The 19,298-nt window shown below is 48.5% G+C and overlaps 6 protein-coding genes across 6 annotated transcripts; 4 read left to right on the top strand and 2 right to left on the bottom strand.

The window, feature by feature from the left end:
- Positions 1-9,601: 9,601 nt before the first annotated feature.
- On the top strand, positions 9,602-10,800 carry BZA70DRAFT_108693 (uncharacterized protein). Its single transcript, XM_064909395.1, has one exon. The coding sequence runs from the start codon at positions 9,713-9,715 to the stop codon at positions 10,691-10,693; it is 981 nt and encodes a 326-aa protein (XP_064769655.1). The 5' UTR covers positions 9,602-9,712; the 3' UTR covers positions 10,694-10,800.
- Positions 10,801-10,907: 107 nt separating this feature from the next.
- BZA70DRAFT_298739 (peroxisomal 2,4-dienoyl-CoA reductase, auxiliary enzyme of fatty acid beta-oxidation) lies at positions 10,908-11,782 on the top strand (the record flags this gene model as incomplete). The annotated part of the gene is made up of 2 exons (XM_064914622.1): positions 10,908-11,675; positions 11,732-11,782. The coding sequence occupies 2 exons, from the start codon at positions 10,908-10,910 to the stop codon at positions 11,780-11,782; spliced, it is 819 nt and encodes a 272-aa protein (XP_064769654.1).
- Positions 11,653-12,769, bottom strand: BZA70DRAFT_274688 (dihydrofolate reductase-like domain-containing protein). Its single transcript, XM_064912019.1, has 2 exons — positions 12,409-12,769; positions 11,653-12,316 (listed from the first exon to the last, which is right to left on the bottom strand). Exons 1-2 carry the CDS (start codon positions 12,746-12,748, stop codon positions 11,838-11,840), a joined length of 819 nt encoding a protein of 272 aa, XP_064769653.1. The 5' UTR covers positions 12,749-12,769; the 3' UTR covers positions 11,653-11,837.
- Positions 12,770-12,847: 78 nt separating this feature from the next.
- BZA70DRAFT_108685 (Ca2+ regulator and membrane fusion protein Fig1-domain-containing protein) lies at positions 12,848-14,043 on the top strand. Its single transcript, XM_064909394.1, has 2 exons — positions 12,848-13,101; positions 13,153-14,043. Exons 1-2 carry the CDS (start codon positions 12,978-12,980, stop codon positions 13,878-13,880), a joined length of 852 nt encoding a protein of 283 aa, XP_064769652.1. The 5' UTR covers positions 12,848-12,977; the 3' UTR covers positions 13,881-14,043.
- A 119-nt stretch (positions 14,044-14,162) lies between these two features.
- BZA70DRAFT_235846 (major facilitator superfamily domain-containing protein) lies at positions 14,163-15,755 on the bottom strand (the record flags this gene model as incomplete). The annotated part of the gene is made up of 2 exons (XM_064910354.1): positions 14,163-15,474; positions 15,529-15,755. 2 exons carry the CDS (start codon positions 15,753-15,755, stop codon positions 14,163-14,165), a joined length of 1,539 nt encoding a protein of 512 aa, XP_064769651.1.
- Positions 15,756-16,219: 464 nt separating this feature from the next.
- On the top strand, positions 16,220-18,877 carry BZA70DRAFT_108523 (HCO3 transporter family protein). Its single transcript, XM_064909391.1, has 6 exons — positions 16,220-16,563; positions 16,628-16,660; positions 16,731-16,846; positions 16,921-17,058; positions 17,114-17,997; positions 18,080-18,877. The coding sequence occupies exons 1-6, from the start codon at positions 16,415-16,417 to the stop codon at positions 18,620-18,622; spliced, it is 1,863 nt and encodes a 620-aa protein (XP_064769650.1). The 5' UTR covers positions 16,220-16,414; the 3' UTR covers positions 18,623-18,877.
- Positions 18,878-19,298: the final 421 nt, after the last annotated feature.

The following is a 19,298-nucleotide window of genomic DNA, read 5'->3' as shown; positions in this document are numbered from 1 at the left end:
CTTGTCTCCAATTAGATATTTCCGCGCTTCATTTTTTATCTGTGATTACAACCTGCCTATATATCCAATATTGTTGACGTGCTACCCTGCCTATGCAAAATGAACAGTCCCATAAGGATAAAAGGTTAGCTTTCCAGCGAAAAGAAAACTAAGAAAGTCGCTGTTTTACCTCGTCGGGCTAATGCTCTTCGCGCTGTTCGGAGCCCCTTGCTAATGCTAATTAGAGTTCGATACTGCGCCCCGGTTTTGGCATGTTCCCAACACGCTCTTGCGGAACAAGTTGGCGAACTTCTAGCGTATATTATTACAATATTACCTGGGAGAAATTGTATAAGACTTTCTAGTTGCAGATACAGAGTGATCTGCCGGAAGGGGGAGAGTGACTGTGGACTGAGAACTTTCTGTGGGAGTGTTCCGGATATACCGACCATGATTCCGCGAACCTCGTGATTCTGTCCAGCTAAAGCCATATTGATCGAACGGTTATTTAAAACCACAACACCCCGGTAAGAAAACGCATATTTATTTGCATTTATACAAACAAATACTGAAGTGTTCAAGCGACTGAGCTGATCTATGACCACAGTCCATCTTCTATCCTCGTCAAGACAGTCAAGTATCGTGCAAACCCGCTCATTCGGGGTCACGTTGAAACGCACAGCTGAAGTCAGACCCAGTAACCTCTAGGTCCTTGTTATTTAGCATGAACTGAGCCCAAAGAGGTGTGAGGAATACAAAGCCGAATAGTTTATCAACGTACCGGTCATCAACAGAACTTTGGCGAATACTGATTGATATGAGAGAGCGGAGGTGTCCGGATCAAGCTGGCGGGGCATTGGTACTCGTGACTTTGCTTTTGGTACGCGATATCGAGCAAAATAATTGCATGATCTGAGATCAATAGGGACTGGAGGACTGGATCGAACGAGTGCAAGCCTTGATCGGCATGGCTAGCTAAAGCAAGCGGGTCTATTTGCGTAGCTCGTTGTGTCAATCGCACTGATGCTTAGACTGGATTCAGGAGAGCTAACAGGGTCAGGGATAGGGAGTATGGCTGAATGAGCTGAGACCGATTAACCAGTATCTTTTGCTTCAACTCTTATACTTGCTAAGGGCCTGAGACTTAGCAGTGGACAGCCCAGAATTCGGAGGAAACTGAGCGCGATCGATTTGTGCAGCTTTCTGTGTATTTATGAGAAGGAGACCGACCACAACAAGGACTAGTCTGCGGGCTCTTAGTCTTGGGTATTGCTAGGTGGCAAAACAATCGGCGAGGTGGTATTGCAATGATTTTGCTGCGACGGCTGCAACAATGATGCGGGAATCTGCTCCTCCGCGCTATCGAGCAGCTAGTGCAGTCGACTACCAGAATGTCCTACGCATACCCGATTCCTTCGTCTCAGCAGCATATTCTCTTCTGCTCACTTTTGCGTACAATTCAGGAGTCTATACTCACAATATCTCATTATCTAGCAAGAGTACAGTATAATTCATCAGATTTGATCTCCATCAACTGTGCGGCGCGACAGACTTTCTCCCCAGTGGGCTGCATCTCTCATTATTTTCGCAACAGGATCTTTCTTATCACTCTCTTATCTCCTGCTAATAATCAAGAAGCGCCACGTCTTTTTCAGTAAAATATAATGCGCACAGTTCTCGTCACATCAAACGCGCCTCTCCCAAAATGGTATTGCTTCAAAAGAAAAAAAATCCATCAACGACGCTGGCTTGCTTCCGGTGCGGCTCATTTGGGCGGCCCGTACACGGCGTCCTCATCGAAGCTAATCAGAATCCGTTCTGCAAAAATTTTCCGCGCCGTCTCCTAACCATCAGAAGTTACCTGTACGACATCAATTGGGTAGCCGACAAGCGCGATTGATCGACCTCTCTATGGAAAAAGCAATTGTTTAACTGCCATTCGTTGAAGGGGGTTATAGGATGAGGTGGAAGTTGCTTTGACGATCCGGAGGCAGGGCACATTTCCCCCGTGCGCCGCATGATCAATGGTCGGGAATTTTTTCTCTGCGCTTTGCTTTTCGCGGAGTTGTGGAGCCGCGAACGGATTCAAACATGACATCGCCTCGTGAGCATCCCTCCGCTTTCCGTTCATGCCATCTCTAAGACTTCTTTTCTCTGTCTATCAGAGCCTTACATTTTTAATGCCTTTGATGCAATTGGCTATTGTGCCGTATGCCTAGTACGGCGAGCGGCCTACGGCCGATTTTCGACGTGTTTACCTATCAGTCCTGCTCGCGTGACAGCCGGAGCCCTGTATGGCAGCACAACAACCATGGCATGATTCCAGCTGCGTTTCAATTTGAGCAGGAGGAGTCAGCTAGCTTTCTGAACTGCATGAGACTACTGTTTTGCTAATCTACTCTTGCCTCCGACTGTGCCGCCATATGCGCCTACCTGATCCTTAGCGAAGATCAAAGGCCAGAATAACCTCTTTTATCTGCTCCTGTTTACTCTCAAAGTTTGCCTCTTTATCATAATATGGTTATGAATAGCTGGAGTCATAATTATGCTTAAGCTGTAATAACTCATTTCCTGATTTTTTTCTTCTTGATTCGGCTATTCGCCTTGTCCAGCTCCTGGTGTGTCTGGCATGTCGTCTGCTCTACCCGGCCATCGAGCACCCATGGACGTCACTACGCGTCCGTACATGCCCAAGCGGGCAACCCGTTGCGCTCTGCCGCTTCCCCCTCCTTATCTGTATCTCCAGTATATGCAAGAGCTCATTCGGGCGGCTGGCTTTGTACATCCTCTTCCTCTGCGCCCTCTGTCATTACTTCCTCTGCGACCTGTCGCATCCAAACGAAATAGCTGCCCGGGACTAGACTTGTTTTTGACTGTAATCATCTGGCAGACGCCTCAACTCAGTCTCGTAGCTAACTGAAGACTGATCAAATTGAATGCTGCTGCAGTCCTGTGAATGCACTAAGATCAGATCGGCTATACGACGAAGAATGGGCCTGTAATTTCAGGCTTGCTGCAGCAGTGGTGGTATTCAATTGCGTCTTGTTACTACATTGACAACAGAGACAAAGAGTACAACACTGCTGTACCACAGTTCTGGTACGATGATCGGCAAGGATCAACTTTGAGGTCGGACACCTTCCCTACCTCATGCTTGAAACAGTCAACAGCTTTTATCTTCTCGTTGCTGCTGCCCTATTCACAATGCGCACTATCCTGAGTCTTTTCTACAGTAATATTGCATCATTCAGACCATAGGAAGCGTCGCGGTACAACAACCTGTAAGAATGCATTTAGGAAACATGCCCGGTTTATCATACAAAATGCGTCTCTTTCTCTTTGTTTACGTTGAATAGCCGGAAACTTTTTCCCGCCCACAGATTTACACATTCATTCTCCATATAGTGCAGAATTTTGCTTCCGGGGGCGGTCAAATAGACTGCCGAAACGCTTATTTTTCCCAGCCAATAGCAGGTAAAACTGAAATAGACTTGCAACACAGAATGCAAGAACGGGAAACTAATTTGCTTTTGCTTTTCAGAAGCAGGGCAGGACAGGGCAATGAAAAAAAGAAAATCAGGGGCCGGGCGTCTATCAGGTAAGACAAACTCGCGGTCCGCGCGGCCACCCCTCTTCCCGCCCGCCCCGCCTTGGCTTGCTCTGATTTCGGATTAGTGCTGTTTGCTATTTTTTTTTGCTATCTAGACTAGCTGTTACCGGAGCAATTGAATCGATAGGAACTAGAAGACAGCCGCTCTGATGGTGCGATTGTCGGCAAAGATGGAAAGACGGGATACCCATTCCGGCTTCTTCGGAGTTAACTAAGACAACCTGCAATATTTTCATTTCCTATTTCGAAAGAATTCAGTAGGCTTCACTTAACTTCTAGCGAAATCATAATCAAATAAAGAGTGCTGTAGTCTAAAAGTCTCTGCGAGAAGTTTTTCCCAAGTTAGATTACAAACTCCACCGGAAGGTCAAACGGTGGTGGGGAGGAGGAAGGAGAGGGGGACTTGGAATCCGGCTGGCGGTAGCTGTCGAAAGCGGATAGTTTACTTTTTTGAAACTATGCAGCTGCATTATTGAAGCATACGAGGTCGTCCGCATGTCCGACTAGGTGCTACTGGAGAGAGCTTCTGCGAGTGTGAAATTGTCAGCCGTTGCAATTCTCTGTTTGGCTGCTGCTGCTGTGATGGAGAAACTAGTGGGGAGTCTCAGGAGGTAAACTTCAGGTGCAGCTGGAAGGCTTAGAGGGACATCAACCCGCTCATCAGACAAGCGAGAGGGTCGTCGTCTAGGTTTGTCCTGGCCACACAAAACTGCTGGAAATAAAATTTCAACAAGAGATTCGGAAAGAAGTAAGCTTACTGAAAGATAGCTGGCTGATCTATCTTGAATTTTGAATATATCTTGATTTCTCGTTGTGGTAAAGGAAGAGATATATTCCTGCGTTGAAAATTTGGCTCGTTGCCCTGCTTGAAATGAAAGCAGGGTCAGTGAAGGGAGCCTTTTTTTTTCTGCTTTTTTCTTTTTGTTGTTTTTTTCACGAGTAGAGGTAGAGAGTTGAGCTTCTAAACGACCAAGAGCCATGACCACGCAAATGCCGACCGGTCAGCTTCCGTGCAAGTGTAAGTGTCTTATCTGTACTCTATACCTCTGGTGAGTCTTGCTAGGTACGGTCTATGAGCTCTGCTAGAGTTGTGGTTCTAAAATACTTGTCCTGCACGACACGATATTCAGGAAGCAGCAACTCGAGATCAGTAAAGCTGCAATCCAGCCGAGGAAATAATTTGATATCAGCTTTATTACGTCGTCAAGGCAAGCATCCGACGGTAAATTCACCAGCAGCTCAATTATATGAAGAGAATGTACCTGTTGTTTGGGGTCATTCGCAGAGCAATACGAGGTAATGGTCTCAACAAAATCTGCTCACAAATGAGCGTATGTCCGAATTACTCGAAACTGCAATAGTTCAGCTACTCTCAATTGCCAAGATAATTACCAAATGACATCATTAAGCAGACTAGCTTGGATTACAGAGCTCTCAACAGTCAATTGAAAAGAATTATCAAGTGATAAATCATAGAGGTGCGCGCAAATATCTAGCCCATTTCTGGGGCGTACCGAGCGCTCAACAAACTGTAGCCTGACTGACACCGGTCCCTCTGCCAGCCGCTCAATTATTTACCACTGTTTCCTGGGTACTTTGGTGTTTTTTCTGACGGCTTTCATGAACTTCTATGACGTATTCCTACTATTCTTTGCAAACTTACAAGTGTATAAAGAATTGTAGCAGTGTGTTCGAGACTGATCGCTTACCGGCAATGGTCAAGGTGGGTTCTTTCCCATTCTGATATCTAGCGTGTTATCAGCTTTTGAATGTCACTTCGTCACTGCGCATATATAACATTTGAGTTAGGTCTTGGTTGCATGTTAATTATGAACACGTCAAAGACAAGCATTCATTTGCAAAAATGTATTTGCAGCATTGTTAGTTGATCTCCACTAATCCAATACGATAAACAAATCGAACGACGACCGAAAGCTGCAGCTGCCTTAACTTTCATGTTTGTTAAAGAAAAACAGAGTGAAGAAGCTTTTTGTGATCCTCATCTGAGCATAGAGTTGGCCGACTATGACTGCTTATCCGATGTTGGACCCATTGTTGCTAATTTAACTGACTCTCCACATGCTGATGGTTATATGTAGGTAGAGGGGAAAAGTTTTTCTATGTCTCAAAAAAAGGGAAAGGCGGGCAGCAGAGACGGCTTGTTCCGCCTCTCTTATCATGCCACGTTGTATCAGAGCCGATTCGAAGCCGATTTAGGTAGACCGAACTGTCTTGGATTCGTCATCAGAGGATGAGTGCCGCCCCGGTATCGGCTAGACCGGCGGAGCTGGTGGGCCATGAACTATTCAGTCACTTATTTTTTAACTGGTAGCCCCTCAGATAGCGCGATTGGGGGGATACGTCAGGCGAGGTTCTCTCAAAACGCGTAATAGGTTGCCTTCCCCCAATTGAGGGCCAAGCATCGTCAACATGTCCCTCACAACGACTCATTCCGAGTTTACAACTATCGTCAGTACGCCGTTCCTAACTTTGGCCGGAAGAACTTTTGTTTTGGTGAGCTTTGCGGATGAAGGTTTCGTTTAACCATATTTCTGTAGCACCTAGTTTTTCTCGGCCTGAACGGCATCTCAGGGGAACGAGGAGGCCGAATGACTCCGCATTCGGACGCTGCAGGGACGATTTCTTTTTACTGCTTGTTTGGGCGCTGCAAATGCGGGACTTATTCGAATAGTTATTTCTGCCACGGCCTAGGCTGGAACTGCTAAAGAATTGAGCTTTTATGAGATATTAAAAAAATGTGCAGACGCAAGTGAGTTAGAAGTCTTGGGTATCTATCCTGACCCACACGAGCTATGAACCTGTGCAGGAAGGCGCAGTAGTACACTAAAAGCTACAGAGTATTTTTTTTCAGTTTCTTCTCGTTTCTGCCCACGCACTGATCGAAACTATCTGGTTGGGCCTCCACTCGCTAGCCAAGCGGCCGTGCTGAGAAAAAGAGAACGGTACTAGTTTGACGAGAGAACCTAAACGGACCTAAGGCTACAACCTAAATGAATTTTTACTCTATGCGGCGTGCCTGACGCAATGGTCGAGAATTCAGTAAGCGAGCTGGAGACCGCTGATAAGACTTCAATTCATCATTGGCGAGTATTGCTCATACATTGAGGACCCCCAGTCCTCAGTTCTCCGCCGAAAAAAAGTGGATCATCATAATGTGTTATACGTGCTATGTCTCAAATTTACAATCTGCGATTCGCATTCCTGCTGCATGAAGTTAGCCATTCAGGCAAGGCAACTCAATTCCCAATATCCTCGATATCGTGCTGAAAGCTTTGCTGCCGGTCAGCATGATATTACATCATGCACCTCACGAAGCAACGCCCGGCTGCACATGTGATTCCGACGGCCTGTTCTCCCTGTCTTTACTGTGCACCGTTCTGCACCTCCCTGCCGTTCACACTCAGATATCTATAAAAATCACACAAGAGTTATGCACTAGGTTGTTGGTCAAGCATGTAAGCCTCCCAGATTGATCGGACTTGCAGCACCGATTGCTCTGACTTGCAGCACCGATTGCTCTGACTGATTCAAGACTGCAAAGAGTTTTGCTGCCGCTGTAGGGTATCGTCCGAAGCAGTTTGCGTCCTACGCCTACGCTGGGCCGTTCCAAAAAATCTGAGAAATAAGAAATGTCTGATTGACACGTGCTATACAACCATAAAAATTGGTCCAAGGCTCAATCATTATCAGCAAAGATTACGCCACGATATCAGCGTTCGTAGGATGATAACTCTTCAAGAACAACCACCGCCGCCGCCTACAGGTCGTTGAGCATGCCCGCCCGCCGCAGGCGGCTGGCACCTTGCATGTGGCCATGTTTTCTGTTTTTTCTTCGCTTTTCGTTTCTTGTGCTTGCTTCTCTCGCGCACATGGCCGGGTACGGGGACTGTGCACACTGTGTCAAATATGATAGACTGACCTGGCCAAGTTGTCGGAATACGACCTCGGCACAAACGCAGTAAATGGCTGACCCTGGCATGAATGCTTGGTTGATTGGCCGACTGCGACGGCCATGCAGGCCTGCAGATTGTCTCTCGAGCTGCTTTTGCTCTCCTGGCCTTTGTTTCTTTCTCAAGTTTTCTGCTTGTCTCTGGAGCTTTCTTTTTTCTTTGTTTCTCGTGTTTTCTCCATCCGCTCGGTGCTTTGATTGCTTCCTAATTTTCTTTTTTCTGGTCCTCGTGTTAACTCAGCTAATTTCCCAAGCCGAGAACCTCTTAGTTTACCGACTGTTTGAGTTTACACGTTACCTCCTAGCCGCAATACTAAACGCGAAGTTACCCCCGAGCCTTTAAACTTACCCACCCCAGGGCCGGATTTGATTCGATTGGCGCCTCCTAACGAGCGCTAGAGTTTTCGTTCGTGAGCTTGTAGTGTTGCTAAGTTTATCTTCTCGACCTGGCCGATAGCGGCCCGGCTTGGCCAAGGCTTTTCCCAGTCGGCGAGCACCTCCGTAGTCGAGCCGTGCAGTGGTGAGTTTGGCCTAGTCAGTGAGAAAAGTCTTTCCTACTCCGTAAGCGAGCCATTGCAACGTTCCTTTGATAGTCACCATTGACTGTTCTAGCCAACAGGCAAATGCTCTATCTGATGTTATGTCTGATTCGTCTAGCTAAAAGTCAAACATCGATATCTTGGGTTTCCTACTTACTACAAAAAGAGATAACTGAGTGAAAACAATTGCATCTATCTGGATTACATGCACGTCATTTCTTGATGCCTGCGTTCTGCAGTCTAAGGTGGTGCAGAGCAGGAAGAAACTTTGCTGACAACGCATTCCGATAGCAGTTAGCCCACCTTCAAACTCTCCAGCCCTGAAGCCTGGCAGAAGCAGTTAAAAACGACAAAAAAAATCTTTTCTCCACCGCTCCAGCTTGTATGTCTTCTCCAAAGGCCGAACAAAAAACGGGCGTCGTTTGCAATCACCCGAAGGCGCACGCTTGGACGCAAAAAAGCAACCATACGAGGCTAGAGTATGGAAGCTGAAATGAAATTTTTTGTCGGTCTCTCGGTCGGTACCAGTGAAAATAGCTACGGATACTACCAAGGTCTCTCTTTTTCACTCTTATACACTCTCTCCAGGAGTTTTGGGCCACTCAAGCCCAAGAACTCGGCTTTTGTGATCATGTGTGTATGAGACATGGCTTCTGTAGGGCTGCAACAGCTGCAAACGGCGCGATAACGTCCGATGCGGGTACCTTCTTCCCGGAAGCAAACTACGGCCAGACGTGCTTGCTGCTCGCCGCTGCTCGAGGAAAGATATGCCGCCATAGTAGAGCCGTGCGTCCTGCCTGCTTTAGCTGTAGGTCGAAACAAGCTCGTCAGGCGCGCCGAAATGTTATCCTCGAACTTTGCCTGGATTTGCATACGGCCATCGAATAGACTATTGCGTTTTTTCCGAAGCCGGTTGGCAGGTGATCCTCCAGAACACGAAGATCCTCCACTTCAATCTCCTGTTTCTTGTGTGTTTCCCAGCTCTACTATCTGCTATTTCATAGGAATATTGTCTACAAAAGTATTAGAATGCATCGATCAAGGGTCTTAATAGGTGGCTTGTTTCTAGTCTCATAGCTTGCAGCAAGGCAATGGGCGGACTCTCCATCCGGCGTTTAAAACATCCAAGGTTTCCCCAGAGCAGAGAGAGTTATCTGCTATTACCCATTAGACCTCTGATCCTGCAATTTCCTCACTTGCATACTTTCTGTGTTTGCAGTAGTCTGACGAGCACAGTTTTTCTCGCCGGACTGGGCACATGCTGTCTTTGAATAAGTTTGCAGGTAACGCGTGTGCAGCTGTCTTCCCGGACGTAGATCAGGTGGAGATAGGGTTTTGTGAATATGTGCTCTATCTCATCTCCGCTATGGCAGCCGTTTTGGTCGAAACTCATGTAGTCTAGTCATTTTGTTCATTTACCATACAAATTCATCAACAAATGCTTTCCAGCCCTAGTATATGGCTGGCTCTTGTCTTTGACGATGACAGTATGCTTAGGACGTATTGATGGATCAATCGCGAGATGTAGGGTTTCCGGGCATTTATCCGAGCACTGAACGCCTCTGTTCTTGATCCCTTATTCACTATTTCAAACACGCAACCCCCCTTCAGACAATGATCATTGACTCTCACGTACACCTCTTTGCTTCTCATCAGCTAGATTCACTAGCATGGATGACTCAGGATCATATTCTCCACTCATCGCATGGTCCAGACGAATACGCAACGGCTGCGAGCCAGTGCAAGTCGGCGGCCATCGACGGCTACATTGTGGTCGAGGCCGATTGGCGACATACACCAACGGACTACTCTGGCCCACTTGAAGAGTTTAAGTACCATGCCTCTCTAGTGAGATCAAAGACTCGCCCACAGATCAAAGCTCTCGTTCCTTGGGCTCCGTTGCCATGGGGCGCGAGCGCGGTCGCCTCATTCCTAGACTCCATGCGCGATGCAGACCCGGAAGTCTACATCTCACACGTTCGAGGTGTACGATATCTAGCTCAGGATTTTGGCAGTGGATCAATGACCGGGTTTACAGAGTCGATGAAATTGCTTGCTTCGAGGGGCCTGGTCGCCGAGGTAGGCGTGAAGATACGCGGTGCGATCCCCGGACCTTCTGCAGTGTATCAGCTTGAAGAAGCGCTTGAACTGATCAAAACATCGCCTAAGACTCGATATATATTTGACCATCTATGCAAACCCGACCTGCGCATCCCAGCCGCCGAGCTAGCCAGGAGCGACGAGTTCTCCGGCTACTCCCGCGTTATAGCCGAGCTAGCGAGATACGACACCTACATAAAGCTCTCCGGAGGTTTTTCAGAGCTTGATCCTACAATTGCGTCGTCTCGACATACTGAATCGGAAGCCGTGGAAGCTATCTTGCCATGGGTCGAAGTCGTCTTCTCAGAATTTGGGCCCAGACGCGTCATGTTTGGAAGCGACTGGCCGGTATCTACGATCGCGGGGGGTCCTGATGCTGTTGCTCGCTGGTTAAGGATCTGTGGTATGCTATTCGATAAACTCGGTCTCGACGAGGATGAACGTGAAGCGGCCCTGTCCTCGACTGCACTCTCTGCGTACAATGTCGCGTGCTGAGCGCGGAGGAGGTGGGTGTATTAGAGTTTAGTTTCCCCAACTCCTGCACAACTTCTAATAGTTTGTACACAGATACGCGCTTAAATGTATAGAAGTTTCTGCCTTCGGCTAATCATTGTCCCGTCGCCCACTGCTGTTCAGCGCGATCCCCACGCAGGCTTCCCCAGTTCTTACTACCATTTGCGGTTCTTATCTCGAGCGGCACTATAGACGGATGCACTTCTCAGTCAACAACCATGCTCCAGTAACGGCCTTGCTTGCGGGCAAGGTCGTCGCAATCACAGGAGCAACCTCTGGCATCGGTCGCGGCATCGCGCTTGAAATGGCGCGCCACGGCGCAAAGATCGCAGTCAACTACTACGACAAGGATCCCTTACAAGTGCAAAACCTCGAGACTCTCCGGGCAGAAATTGAAGAGATAAAGAGTGGAGATAGCAAGTCGTTCACTGCTGTTCCTGGTGATATCTCAATTCCTGAGACGGGACGCGCGCTGGTTCGCGAATGTGTTGCGTTCTTTGGCCGGCTTGATGTGTTTGTGTCGAACGCTGGGATCTGCCCGTTTTACGATTTTCTAGAGATTCCCGAAGAAGTCGTCTATCGGACTTTGAATACGAATTTTACCGGTGCATATTTCGCGATCCAAGCAGCAGCAAGACAGATGAAAGAGCAAGGCGACGGTGGAAGCATCATTGGCATTTCAAGTATATCCGCGCTAGTCGGCGGGGGCGAACAGACGCACTACACACCCACCAAAGCAGGAATCTTGAGTCTTATGCAGTCGTGTGCTGTTGCGCTTGGAAAGTATGGAATCAGGTGTAACGCGCTTCTGCCGGGGACGATTAAGACCGCGATCAATGAAGACGATCTGAAGGGAGAAAAGGGCGATAAAATGGCTGCAGGTGTGCCGCTTGGACGATTGGGAGTGCCTGAGGATCTTGCGGGACCGGCAGTGTTTTTGGCAAGTGATCTCTCACGATATGTGGTAAGCTATCTCTTTGTTCCTCTTCTTCATGGCAGCTTACTGACTCCTTTCATTAGACTGGTGCGCAACTTTTGGTCGACGGCGGACTATACGTCAACTTGCAGTAATTCACACAGTGACGTGTCTATAGACTAGCTTTTGTATACCTTGATAGAAACTGAATCAACTACTCGAGCCAAACGACGCGGCCATAACAACATCTCGCCCGAACGGCTCCCACCTAACATTACTCAGCTCGTCCATTGCCTGAGCAGGCGAGACCTGAACTCCCTTCTCACCCAGAAGGACTGGGGCAATAGTAACAATGACCGTCTTCACCAATGCTTCAGAAGAAGTGCCGCTGGTCGAAGCAGCCAGCAAGTCATTAATAACCTGCGCCCCTCCTTCGATCATAACCGACTTTATCCGTAAATCATCCACAAATGTCCGTCTGATCAATTCCCAAGACTCGCCCCGCGGTGTTAAGCTCGTAAGTCCTCGGATCGGAACAACTCGTACGCCAAGTTTCTCAAGCGCCTGTATCTTGTCGGCGCATTCCGCATACCGCGAAGTTGAAACGAGAACGACAGGAAACTTGCCGATTCCCTGCGTCGCGTTCTGCAGTACTTTTGATTCAAGGCTGATGTTTGTCCTAAAGCTCTGTGTAGACATAGCCCATCATGCGTCAGTAAGTCTGAAGACAATTGCGGCTGCTGCAGAAGAGGAGGGAAGGGACAAACGGGCACTCTCACAGGATCAAGAATCAGAGGCAATGGAGAGCAGTCAAGTGCGCTCTGCGAACGGTCAGCACCGGACAAAGACGCTGGCGGATACCGACAATTCAGACCCGGATCATCTGCTGCAAATGTACCCGCGCCTACCAGAATTGCATCGTGATGAGCGCGTAGGTAGTGTGTCATTGTCTTTGACTCTGGCCCCGAGAGTGCGGTGCGGATACCGGGCCCAAGCGAGATCCGCGAATCGAGGCTGGCGGCATAGGTCAAAGTTATAAATAGCTCTGACGACGAAGTGTTTGACGGAAGATATGGATCAAGAAAGGCGCAGGCCGACGGTGGCAGTGGCGGTAGCGACATTGTCAGCGGTGACGGGGAGAGGAAGCCTTCGCGAGCGGCGGTCGTCGAGGTCTCGAGGGTTTTTGACCCCTGAAACTGAACCTCCCCACCACCGTACCACTTTGAGCATCACCACATCGTCCTCATTTGAGAGCTGTTCTCTGTCTATATAATCGCCCTGTTTGCTGTTCTTGATACTGTTTGCTTCTGTGTGCTTATCTGTGCTTTACTGGCTGATATACTGATACTCATGCTGCTCAAGATTCTCATGTGGTTCGTCCCGGGTCCTATCAAGAAGGCGATGGCCGTCAAGCCAGCCGCGGCCGCTCGCGCCTTCATCTTCCTGTTTCTCTTCATCACAGTCTTCCTTCTCGGTAATTATTGATTTGTGTAGTTATATGCGGTATTTTATCTGACATTCTTAGTATTCATGCTTCTGGGCTGCACCAAATCACCGTCGACATATTCTTCCGTTTACGCCGTCAGATTCACCACCACCGGCGGCGTCAACGGCACGGTCTCGATGGATGCCTCATACTACGGTGTCTGTGGCATCTCAAACACGACTACAGTTTGTCAACGCTCGACTTCTGCAACTTCAACCGCGCTCCTCCCCTTCCGCTACGCAAAGTCAGCTTCCGCAACTGTCGACCTCGTCGCGCTGGCTGAGATTGTTAAAAAAGACATCATCCATCCTACCCTCGCCATCTCCACCCTCACTTTCACCATCCTCGCCCTACTTTCAAGCTCGGCTTCTTGGACTGTTGTCAACACAGACTCCACCGTCGCGCATCTACTCAACACCTGCACCCTCTGGTCCACCGTCCTCGCAACTATGCTCTCCGGCATGACCGTCTCCTGGAGCCACGTTGCGGGCAGCACGCTCGCGCAGACTCTTTCTGGTGCAACAAATGGCGCGGTTGAGGGACATATTGGGCGCAGAATGGACGCGATGGGTTGGACGGCCTTTTCTTTCTTGCTTTTGACTACCGCGGCGGTCGTTGTCTGCGTTGTGCTTGAGGACGATGGCTCTCAGGGGGATAATGACTCTCTGAAGAAAGGTGAGGCGAAGGATAACACCACTGTTGGTATGGGGGAGTATGATATGCAGGGATATAGACTCCCCACCCCTGTCAGCGTCTCCAGATATTAGGAGTCTGATATTGCTGGTTTAATACTTATTCTACTTCTGTAATTTTTACAATTGTTATCGTTAGACAGTGGCTGCTCTTATAAGAGCCTATATATGCTAATTAATCATCAAATATAACCTGAAATGAATTAGATGCCAAATGTAGATATAACGCATTCAACTCCTACAACCAATGAGATCTCCTCTGACTGGGAGATCAACAGCAAAAATGTATAGCAAAACCGAGTATACCAGCAGATTCCCTTCTCCGCATCTATAGCTATCAAAAATGATTACCGTATTCTACTTTGCACCCTTTTCATCAGAACCATCGACATCATCCTGTTTATCCGGGACTTGGTTTACATCCTCGGCCGAGAGCGCTCGTTCCTCAGCAGCTTCTTTCTCCTCCTCCGCCATTCGCGCCTTTGCATTCCTCTCCCTTCTCCACTGCGGGCCCCACTTCAACTCTGCAAACAAGAACGGGGCGCCGGCGAAGCACAGCAGCGCGAGTAAAGTATACGTCCATGCGATTCCGATCCTGGCTTTGATTATCGACACAACGGCCGCTGATACGGCTGCGAGCCAGCAGCGGACGAGGTTGTTTGTAGCGTTTATACTCACGGCTTGGTTCGGGTACAGGTCTGTGATGAGTACCTGCGTGAGAGTGTAGATCGACATGAAGCCGAATCCGACAAAGTAGATCATGACAAGCGGCACCGCGAGGGAGATTGAAGAGCGGAAGGTCCAGCCAAAGGCAATCATGGCGCCAAAAAACGGGACAATGTAATACCGCAACCGCTTCAAACGTGTATGCTCAAGCGGAAAATTATCGTTTTGGTTGAGATTGTAGCCCAGCTCTGCTGCTTTCTTGCGGTAATCATAGTCCATTATACGTCCAGAAAGAACCGAGCCGGAGGCAGACCCGCACCCCAAGGGCAGGAAACAGAGACCGACTTTCAACGTCGGAAGGTTGTAAACCTCGGCAAAATTGGACGACGCACCGACAGTCACACCGCAGTAAATTGCGTAGAAAATTCCGCACATGAGGAGAGTCACGCAGACATCCTTCTGTGTGATAATGAGGAACGATTTAAGCGGGTTTTGCATCGGCCGCGGCGGCGCAAGTGTGCTTCGCTGCTCCTTCTCCGGGGGCCACTCTTTCTTTTTGATTATATCAATCAGAGGCTTTGAGTACCACTTCTTGGGCGCGACTGTACCGTTGCCGACAATGTTCCGCCCTGTCTCTGGCATCCAAACTAAAATCACCATAAGCTCTGCAAACCCGAGAGCCAGTAAGAAAAGAAAAATCGTACGCCAGCCGTAGCTTGAGACAGAAAGTACGCCAGAAAGTACGGGTGCGATTGCTGGCGCGACCATTGACATGGACACCACGATACCGAGATAGAGTCCTCTCGATTCGCGATCGACGACGTCGGCTACAGTCCCGGCACCAATTGATACCGATGCGGCAGAGCCGGTTGCTTGAAGCATGCGCAGAATCATTAGAGACGCGTAGGAGTCTGTGACAGAGATTGCAATGTTGGCAATCAGGAATACTGTGTATGTGGCAATGTATACCGGCCTGCGCCCGATACTGTCCGCGAGTGAACACCTGGATACTTCGAGTTAGTGATTGCAACCGACGCAAGATAGGAACTTAACATACCATAGCATAGGAGTGAGTCCCTGCATTATAAAATAGACAGTCACCGTGATATTGATCTTCTCGTTCGACACCCCTAGCTCTCTTGCAATCTGCGGCAGCTCAGGAAAATACGTCGACACTGTGAACGAGGACATAAAGACCGCGATGCCAGCGACGATTACAAGTGCAAGTCGCTCGCCGCCCACGTAAATAGAATACGGCGGTTGCTCCTCTTTATCACCCTCCATACTGTCGAAAACCTCGGCAGCTGACACGTCGTCTGCAAAATCATCGCCTGAACTGCGCTCGAGGCTGTTCACGTCGACTTCAACTGAATTCTTCATTATGCCTGCTATCTTGCGTTACTATTAAGCTGTGAACGATAATCCGAGTACTGTCTCATGACTATACAGCTGTATAAAAGAGAGACGAAGACGGAGACTGCAGCAGAGTCATGTAAGATATACGATTGTTGGATTAGCTGACTGCTTCGGAAAAGGGTCCGGCGCGGATTTGCACCGCCCGCGAGACCCACTGCCTTTTTGGAGACCTCACAGACCAGACAGTGTCTGTCTTTGACAATCGTCAGCCAAACTACGATAAACCAGTCGATAACAGACTCGATGATGCTTCTACTATCGATGCCTCGTTTGGATACAAGTGCTTGACTTCAAAATAGTATTCTTGGCTTCAAAATTCTGTATTACATCTCGGAGCAGTCTGCATCCACCGGATACCCGTTAACGGAAAAGCCAAAACCTTATTTCATGATGTCATCTCTGACAAACATTAGCAAATTGAAATTTGAGTTCCTGACTCCCAAAGCCATTGTCAGAGGCATCAAACTACTACAACCACACCAACCATCCTCGAGCATCTTCAGGAAAACACAAATGCAGCAAAGTAAATGAAGTCGGTGTCGTTATTTGGGATCCACTTTTTCCGTGGGATGGTCAACGACGTGCGGCAGCGACTGCCGTACTATGTCCCCGACTGGACCACGGACGCGTTGAATTATCGGATTGTGCCCGCGACGATTTACATGTATTTTGCAAAGTGGGTAGACGTCGCGGATGATGGTTTTTGGGTTGTGTTACGCAGTGGCTGATTATGCGTTTAGTATTTTACCTGCTATTGCATTTGCTCTTGATATGTGCGTGTTTCAAGTTCTTACTTTCTCTTTCGTAAACTTGAATTGCAACTGACGTTTTGGTGTTTACTAGGTTTTCGAAAACACATAATTCATACGGCGTTAATGAGATTCTTCTCGCTTCTGTTCTTGGTTCATTGCTTTTTGCTGTCTTTGGCGGGCAACCGCTCTGTATCGTTGGCGTTACAGGTAATTCTTCATCTAAATCATCGTGTTCTAGATACTCTGCAAAAGCACACGAGTTAACCTTTGCTGTCTCTCAGGTCCTATCTCGGTTTTCAATTATACAGTATACGAAATCATGGTGCCGAGAGGTACGCCTTACTTTCAGTTCATGTGCTGGATTTGTCTGTGGTCGATGGTCATGCATTTTATAATCGCAATCACAAACGCTGTTAATGGTAACGCCTTCCTTGCTGCTTTCTTCCAAGATTTGATTCGCTAATAGTCGTATAGGTCTTCGCTACGTTACCCGCTTTAGTTGCGACATTTTTGGCTTCTACGTCGCGTTCATTTATCTTCAGAAAGGAATACAAGTGCTCACCCGCCAATTCGAGCGCTCAGACTCGGAAGGCTTCATATCGATCATGATTGCGCTTCTAGTGCTTATTTTCGGCTACCTCTGTCATATAATAGGAAACAACTCCCCTCTCTTCTGGCGTCCGATCCGGCGGTTTATCGCAGACTATGGCACACCTCTCATCGTCGTCTTCTTCACGGGCTTCATCCACATTGGAAAGCTCCGCAACTACGACATCCAGCGGCTTCCGATCGGCGCGACCTTTGTGCCTACGGCGGGAAGCACGGCCAGTCGTCCGCACGGCTGGTTTATACATTTCTGGCACGATATCTCTGTCGGCGACGTCTTTCTTGCGATCCCGTTCGCGCTGCTGCTCACGATTTTGTTTTACTTTGATCATAACGTGTCATCGCTTGTATGCCAAGGTCGCGAGTTCCCGCTCAAGAAGCCGGCGGCTTTCCACTGGGATTTCTTCTTGTTGGGAATATGTACTGGTATTGCAGGAATATTGGGAATCCCGGCTCCCAACGGTCTGATTCCGCAAGCACCGTTTCATACGATATCCTTGTGCGTAGTCAAGGATAGACGGGTTGGATCAGCGGCGGACGACGACGACGACAGTCACCGGATAGAAGACGGGATAGATGACGACGACAGCGGCAGTGATAAATTTGAGTCGGTGGTAGTCAAAGTGATTGAGCAGCGAGTCAGCAATTTTGCCCACGGCCTAATGATCCTGGGCACGATGTCGCGACCACTGTTGGTCGTTCTGGGACTTGTGCCTCAAGCTGTTCTTGCGGGGCTGTTTTGGATTATGGGCGTGAGTTTCCTTGTTCTAATCTTGATTTCTGCCTTATTTTATAAACTGATGAACTGACTTTGTGTTTATTCGCGCGATATAGCTTGGTGCGCTTCAATCAAACGGCGTTATTCAGAAACTATACTTCATTTTCAAAGACCGTTCGCTAACCCCACGAAGCGATCCCCTCCGCCGCGTACGCAAACGCTCGCTCTACCTATTCGTCGCCTTTGAACTCATCGCGTTCGGCGCAACGTTCGCAATCACGCAAACCATAGCTGCCGTCGGGTTTCCCGCGATCCTACTCGGCTTTGCTGCGTTTGCCATTCTTTTACCGCGAATATTCGAGCAGAGTGAACTCGAAATCCTGGATAGCGCGACGGCGTCCGAGTTTACTATGCAGAGCGTCACCGGCGGCGGCGGTGGTGGTAGACCGAGCGATAGTAGCAACAGCAGCAGCGGCGGAGGTAGTAGGGAGTGTGATATAGACGACTATGCGGATGTAAGGCGACAGAGCGAGAAGGACGCGCCGGTGAGGAACGATCGAAGTACGGATGCGGAACTCAGTCTAAGCGTTGCGGACGCGATAGAGAGAGGGAAGCGTAGTACTATTGCGCGACGGCGCAAATCGAGAAGTGATGGATAACGGATCTGACTTCCATCGGCGCTTCATATTATTTTTGTGATGTTTGGGTTTTGATTGTATCTCGCCACTCCCCAGACTGTGTTTAAATCATCGGAAATACGGGGTGAGGAGCGGGCGGAGTGAAGAAAGAGTGGTGAGCATTCTGGATTTGTATATATACAGCTTATATACAGCTCATCTTGGTTATCACACCTACCGATTGCAGATTTGCGGGTGGGTTGAAAAGATGGCTTGGCTTTAACAGTTAACGAGTTCGGCAAAGCGGTGATGATTTGATTGCCTCGGAAGGCGCGTACAGGGTACACTTTCGGCGAAACGGAAAACGGGGCCAACGGTGCATTCTCAGCGATGATTGACCAGAGATCTACAGAGTACCTACCGAGACAATACAATCAATGTGTAGATATATAATCGGACTTGACGGTGTATATTCTCTATAAGCGTCGAACTCTTCTCTGTCGTACGAGCGCGATTAGATCTGGAGATTGTCTGGTACCGAGATTCGCTTCTATGAACGTACTCGTGGTTGATATTGCTAGTCTGCAGTACGAACAATTCCGAAGCAGCTACATCCCACGTCCAGAGCAATCACATATGTCTACTATCGCTCTGAGATTGATACGGCTATCAGGCGAGAATATCAGAAAGTCTGGAGTCTGGGCGGATCTTTTGAGTT

The sequence above is a fragment of the Myxozyma melibiosi genome (assembly GCF_037950935.1).
Source record: "Myxozyma melibiosi strain Phaff 52-87 chromosome Unknown BZA70scaffold_2, whole genome shotgun sequence".
NCBI classification, from domain to species: Eukaryota; Fungi; Ascomycota; class Lipomycetes; order Lipomycetales; family Lipomycetaceae; genus Myxozyma; species Myxozyma melibiosi.
This window is presented reverse-complemented; position numbering and strand designations above follow the sequence as displayed.